This window comes from Gekko japonicus, unplaced genomic scaffold, assembly GCF_001447785.1.
Source record: "Gekko japonicus isolate JY-2015 unplaced genomic scaffold, Gekko_japonicus_V1.1 scaffold46, whole genome shotgun sequence".
Classification (NCBI taxonomy): Eukaryota; Metazoa; Chordata; class Lepidosauria; order Squamata; family Gekkonidae; genus Gekko; species Gekko japonicus.
In genome coordinates this window covers 1,446,290-1,452,955 of record NW_015169173.1, presented here as the reverse complement: position 1 = coordinate 1,452,955, position 6,666 = coordinate 1,446,290, and the positions used below count along the sequence as shown (strand labels likewise).

General features: G+C 40.4%; 1 protein-coding gene across 1 annotated transcript; it reads right to left on the bottom strand.

Moving 5' to 3' along the window:
• Positions 1 to 244: 244 nt before the first annotated feature.
• FABP6 (fatty acid binding protein 6, ileal) lies at positions 245 to 5,093 on the bottom strand. Its single transcript, XM_015415877.1, has 4 exons — positions 5,027 to 5,093; positions 4,056 to 4,231; positions 1,691 to 1,780; positions 245 to 298 (listed from the first exon to the last, which is right to left on the bottom strand). The coding sequence occupies exons 1-4, from the start codon at positions 5,091 to 5,093 to the stop codon at positions 245 to 247; spliced, it is 387 nt and encodes a 128-aa protein (XP_015271363.1).
• Between the last annotated feature and the right edge of the window lie 1,573 nt (positions 5,094 to 6,666).

Genomic DNA, 6,666 nt, shown 5'->3' with positions numbered 1-6,666 from the left:
GATGGGAAATGAGTTGATTCTCCCTCTCATTTACTTACAAGAAAGTTACAGAAATAGACAAGTAGTCTACTTTTCATGGTCCTTGTATTTCTCTGATATGTAAACTAAGCCTATTACTCATTAAAATGTATTTTATTTTTAGGAAAAATGAAATAGACAAGGAACAGGTTACTTATATCACACTTTATTCCTCATTTTCCGTTATGGCTAAGGACTTGGGTATTATTCCTTCCCTGTCATCTTTTCATGCCACCCTCTTGCTGATTCTCTTGAAGGTTACACCAGCAACTGTAGAAGTCTGCAACAAAGTAAACAAATTATTTTTAATAAGGTCAGAGTATTTCGAATCTAGCTGTTCTACTGCAGACCAACATGGCTACATTCTGAAACTATATTTAATATTAATATCTGTATATTATATTATTGTATGTGTTTGTTTGGTGGGGCAGCGCACGGCGCATACAGTAGCCATATGGCTCCTTGGGTGGATGATAATGGCCACCGTGGCTCTCCAGGAGTCACAGAATGAGTCTCACTGCTATATACATTTAAGGAAGAATAAAAAGTTAAAATGAGTTCCAGGGAAATCCATAAACTTGGCTTGGATTCTTACATGTGCCTCTGACATTCACATGAAAGCAGAGGGACCTGTGAGTTAATCAAAACAAAGTAGTTGCAGCTGATACATCGTGAATTTCCTTGTTCATGGAAACAGGTCCCAAGCATGGGGAGAGATGGGTAGTTTAATCAGATCCTGGACTCAAGGTCTGGTTCCCACCTCTAAGTGGGGCCTGGAGATCTTCTGGAATTACAACTGATCTTCAGATGACAAAGATCAATTCCTCTGGAGAAAACGGCCACTTTGGAGAGTGGACTCTGACATTATACCCTGCTAAGGTCCCTCCCCTTTCTAAACCCTCCCCTTCCCAGGCTCCACCCACAAATCTCCAGGAATTTCCCAACTCAGAGTTGGCAACCCTAGGTCAAGGAGCCCCCTAGCCTAGGCTGCAAGAATACTGCCTAATATATCAAGATGGGTAGCTGTGTTTGTCTGTAGCAGTAGAAAAGAGTAAGAATCCAGTAGCACCTAAAGACGGACAACATTTAGGGTATGAGGTGACTCATGAAGAAGTGAGCAGTGACTCACAAAAGTTTATACCCTACCACAGATTTTGTTCGTCTTTAAGGTGCTGCTGGACTCTTGCTCTTTTCTTCTGCTGCCTAATATGTTGTACTTATGTTATTTCAGAAATAAATGTTTTTCTTTCATGATGCATGAGTCTCTAGATAGTAATCTTGGGGTGGGATTGTGCAAAAGGGGAGGGGGGTTACAAGCTTATAACAGGCCCAGAAAACACCGTGCTCTTGGGCCTTGCATTTAAAGTTAAACTTCATGATGATACCAACCCTGAGATAACTGTTCTCAAATATTAATTGTATGCACAAAGTATTGAGTTGCAAAGAAAGAGCATACCCAATCATGCTCTCAAGTTTTAGCATCCCCATTAATAGCTATTTTTGTTTGGTTTTCAAATGGACCAGAGTTTATTAACTTTCCTCTTTTCTTCATGCTGATGCTGAAGGTACTACTGGATGTTAAACAAACTTAACCCTTCAAATCACCCTCCTTTTTACTAGTTGGCTTGGCATGATGCAGATAATCTCTCAAGGAAGATTTGCAGGGATTTACCTCTATTAGTTTGCCCCCAACAATCTCTGCAGTGTGATGATAGTTGGGGAAGTCTGCAACCACTTTCCCACCTTCCAATTTAACCGTTGCCTGTAACAGATAAGCATATATTAGTTGTCATATTGGTAGAAGAAAATTAGGGCTAATGTCTAGACAAAACTATTATCGTGCCTCAACAATCTTGTGTAGGTAAACAGATATTTCACTTACAATTGAAAAAGTCAGAAAATATGGAAAACTTAATTGCACCCCCTCATACTCCATACTGGATTCCTTATAAATACCAGATTTTGCCTTGGAACCGATTTGTTGGTTTGGGATGAATTTCAGTTGTTATAGCTTGATATTACTCACAGAGTGTTCCCCCCCCCAAGTTTTATTTTCAGTTTTCTAAATACATACAAAGTATATACAGACAAATCTATATCCTTTTGAGTCTATAACATCTACTGATTATTTATCCATATATATAAACGCTTTCACCTTTCAACCAAAAAGTTTTCATCTTGTCCTTGAAGCATGATGCTTAATTTATCAAGTTCTGCTGTCTCTAATAATTTATACACTAATTCCTCTCTTGAAGGAAGGGACTCCTGACCCGGAGCTTTTTTCTTTCGTTCAGAATCTTTTTATACTTTTCCTCCAGTGTTTTAAGTGTTTTTCCTCAAATGTAGTTTCCAATCTTATCTTTCTGTTGATCTTCCTGCTTATACAGATTTTATAGAATTTTTCTGTTATTTCCTTCATTTCCTGTAAAACATACTTAATTCTCCTTTTTCATTTCTTAAAGATCTTATTATATGCTTTTCTCTTTCCTTTCTAAGTTTATATGCAAGCCATCTAGATGGTTTATTGGCATTTTCAATGTAATTTAACCTGACATATTCAATACTTTTTGCTATTTCTTGATTCAGCAATAGATTCAATTCATGGTGCAATATTCTTAACCTATCTTTTCCATCTTTAGAATCTGAATGTTTAAGTTTATCTTCTTCTTTCCTAATTGATGTAACTAATCTTTCATATCTTTCTTGTTCTCTTTTTTTCCTCCATGACTCCTGACTGATACACCAACCTCTGATAAAAGCCTTAAATGTATCCCAGATTGTTGTGATAGATATCTCCGGTTGCATATTCCTTTTAAATAATTCCTGAATCTCCACTTTTGTGTCTTTAATAAACTTCCGATCTCTTAAAAGACCAAGATTCATTCTCCATTTCATTTTCTTTCATGTCTCTCTAAGGAGTATTCTTACTGGGTTGTGATCTGCAAATGTTCTAGATAGTATGTCCGCTTCCACTGGCTGACATCCAAATCATGTCTATCCTCGACCAGGCCTTGTGTCTAGCCGAGTAATAGGTGTAATCTTTTGGACAGGCACCTGTTTACTTGACACATGTCTTCCCTGGCTTCCTTACTGGCGTGGTGGGAGGGTAACTGGCTGGGTCCAGGAGGTTAATATTTCATTAATGGAAGGGTTGATTCTGGCCTCTAGTCACTCCCAATCAAACACTCCTTGGCCCCAGTTGATTGGCTACTGATCAACAGATGTTGCCATCTCCCTTTCTGGGCCATGGTACTTGAAGCAGGCAGTGGTAGCTCAATTCCAGATTTTCTTGCATGGAGCAAATTATTTGGATCCATTGTGATCCGACTTCTATCTTAGTTTTTGTATTGAAACTATCTGGGTCACTCCAGTAGACAATATACCCTGGGAGATATAGGAGGAGTCTGATCCTTTTAATTCTTCTGGATTTCTCAGCATCTTTTGATACCATCAACCATGGTATTCTTTTGGACTGCCTGTCTGAGGTGGGGACTGGAATCACCATGCTCAACTGTTTCTGCTCCTACCTGTTAGGTAGATTCCAGAAAGAGCTTGGGGAATTCTGCTCCATATCATGGCTCTATGGATGTTGCAAGTTTCTATGCTTTCCCCATGCATTAACATCTGTATGAAATCACTGGGAGAGGTAATTCAGAGACTGAAGTAAAGTGCCATCAGTATGCTGATGACATCCACTTCTACTGGAACAGAATAGTTATTTTAGACAAATTACTCTGGAAATAGAATTTGATACAGCTAAGCTGGTGGTATGTGTGGCAAAAGGTATGCACAAGCAGAAACCAAGTCTGAGATCCAAAGAGGTATTAAACTAGTTCCCAAGCAGTCCTTGTGTTTCTTGGACAGAAACCCCTTTCCCAGTGCCATACATGAAAGTGCTTTATTAACATGGAGACCAGAGGGGAAGTGTAGACTTTGTGATATGGCAAGGGGGGAGAGTTGATATTCAAAGAAAAATGTTTAAAATTCTACTGGATACACCCCCTGCCCAAATCCTTCAAAAAGCAATGTTCACTTACCTTAAATTTTTTGCCACCCATTGTCTCCATTTCTGATTCCTTGCCAATAACAAATGTATTAGACATAGACTTTCCTCCTGGGTAAATTTGGGACCAGGTGAATTCATCTCCATTTTGCATCACCTCTGTGATGATCTTGTAATTCCTTCCTTTTTCAATTACATCAGCAGGGAGACCTAGTACAATGGAAATACAAATTAATTTTTCACCTGTTGTTGATTCTCAGATGCCAGCAAAGTGGTTGTTGTGCTGGATACTATTCTTTACCTTCTGGAAAATGATGAATGTAAACAGAATTTTGGGGAGGGGGCAGGTCTCGTCTTGATTTCAAGTTCAAAATAAACCCTGGTTGCAAATGTGTGAGGAAGTCACTTTTCAAATGCAGGACAAGGATTATGAAAAATGTTCAGTGGGGATGAGGACAAGTTTGATGTTGTTATTGTTGATGCATGTTTATAATTTGGGGCTATTTATAATTGTAATTGACAATCGTTGATATATAGAGTCTTGTATATACAGCAGAGTCTCTTCTGAGGCTCCTGTATCAGGGGAAGGCTCCTTATGTCAGGAGGTCAGCACCACTGCTAGCAGAATGGATTTGCAGGATCCATCCTGCAGTCTCATGTCTACAATTCAAAGCTATCTCATTACTGTACCTTGAGAAATTATCAGAGATATAACAAGATAAGAATTAATAAGAATGTGGTTTTTAAAAAATTCTGTCCTGTCCAAAGCATTCTGGTTTATTGAATTCTGAATAGTGGATTGCTTTTTGCCAAAGTATGGGCATACTTAGCAAGTTTGCATGCTCTTTCACCAGCATATGAATTTCAATTAAAAGTAACACCTTTCCCATTTTCAGGCTTTCTTTCTTGAAACTGACAGAACAATGACTGCTTATGTCCAAAACTATTCCCCAGCCAAGCAATGTTATCTAAGTAATGAAACAGGAAAATATTGTGTACACATACCAATGCGCTTCATAAAATCATCATAGTTTTCCTCACTTTCCACTTCATACTTGCCAGAAAAGGCCATGCTGAATTCAATGGCACCAAGAGAAAATCTGCACAAGAGAGCAGCTGTGTCTATGAAGAAGCTAGGCTGGGCTCAGGTGCCTTATAAACCTTTTCTTGCTCAGGTCATCCACCCAAAACACATTGCACTTCTTCATTATGCCTTCTAATGAAGGTTTATTTTTTTACAACATGAGTACAGTTTTTCTTGGATCACTAACTCTGATGTTATTGACCCCTGCAAAGAGGACTTTGATAATTCTGGCATGTCTCATTTTTAAGAAAGACCTGGGATTCCCTCCCCACCGGAAAAATATTTTGTAAGTGTTTTCTTTTTAATTAGATTTTATTCATTTCCTAAAACAAATAGAATAAAACACTTCACTTGGGGAAAAAATGTATGTTGCTTTATGATCTCAACTATTTACAGAACCAGCTTCACATTAACCTGCAGTCCCCATCCAGTGAAATAAAACAAAGGACATGAAATATTACTTTATTACTATTCCCAGTTGACAGTCATCCCATGAGGCTGCATTGCCAGTGACTGTTTTTACAACACCATCTCCCATTTACAGTAGTGTGAAAGGCCAAAGGAGCAGTTCAACAGAAAGAGATAGATATTGTTTTACTGAATGTTGTAAGCCACCCTGAGCTTGCTTGTGGGATAGGACAGGATATCAACTTAATGAACTAAATAAATATGATGCCCCAACAGCCTTGGTGGAGAAGTATCAGAGTCCCACAGCAATCACAGAATGTTAGAGTTGGAAGGGACCTTACAGGTCATCTAGTCCAACCCCCTGCACTCTGCAGGAGCGTAGCCAAAAGATAGCCCTACAACATACCCGAAAGATGGTCGTCCAGCCTCCACTTAAAAACGTCCAGTGAAGGAGCATCCACCACCTCCCGAGGCAGTCTGTTCCACTGCTCAACCACTCTTACAGTTAGGAAGTTTCTCCTGATATTTAGCCGGTGTTATGTGCACTGACTGCCACTAGGCACCAGCGGTATGTGATGAGAGCTTGGCTCCAAAAGAACAATGGGGACTAGGATCCTGAGACTCCTAGTCAGCACTTATAGGAACTGTGGCGGGAAGTTCAAACCCGCCAATGGGACCTGTGGGTGGCACCCGGGGACTGTATATAGTTGGTCGTTTGACTGTTTGTTTGTTGTTGTGTTGTGTGCCAGTAAAGTATGAGCTGCTAATCACTCAGCGTCTGTCTTCACTACGCATCGAACCCAGTACACAACAATGGTGACGAGGATGGGATCCCACTGAGCTGGCTAGGCTGCCAGGGCACCAGAGGAAGACCAGGGACCGCCGCTGCTCTATCCTATGAGCAACAAAGACAAGCAAGCCGCTTCCCCGCCACCACCGCACAGCACAATGGCAGTCGCTCCTGGATTAGTACTGATCCCTTTGTTTGACCCAACCAAGCAGCATCACTGGGATGCATGGATTGAGAGACTCAACTCCATCTTGGAGTTCTACGGAATCACCGATAATGGCAAGAAGCGGGGCCTCCTCATCAGTTCCCACTGAGCTGGCCAGGCTGCCAGGGCACCAGAGGAAGACCAGGGACCGCCGCTGC

Excerpts from the sequence above, each read along its gene's own strand:
- FABP6 (XM_015415877.1), bottom strand. The coding sequence starts at position 5,093 with ATGGCCTTTTCTGGCAAGTATGAAGTGGAAAGTGAGGAAAACTATGAT. Across the intron at positions 4,232-5,026 it reads TGATTTTATGAAGCGCATTG|GTCTCCCTGCTGATGTAATT; the intron begins GTATGTGTACAC and ends CCATTGTACTAG. Across the intron at positions 1,781-4,055 it reads TGGGTGGCAAAAAATTTAAG|GCAACGGTTAAATTGGAAGG; the intron begins GTAAGTGAACAT and ends TATCTGTTACAG.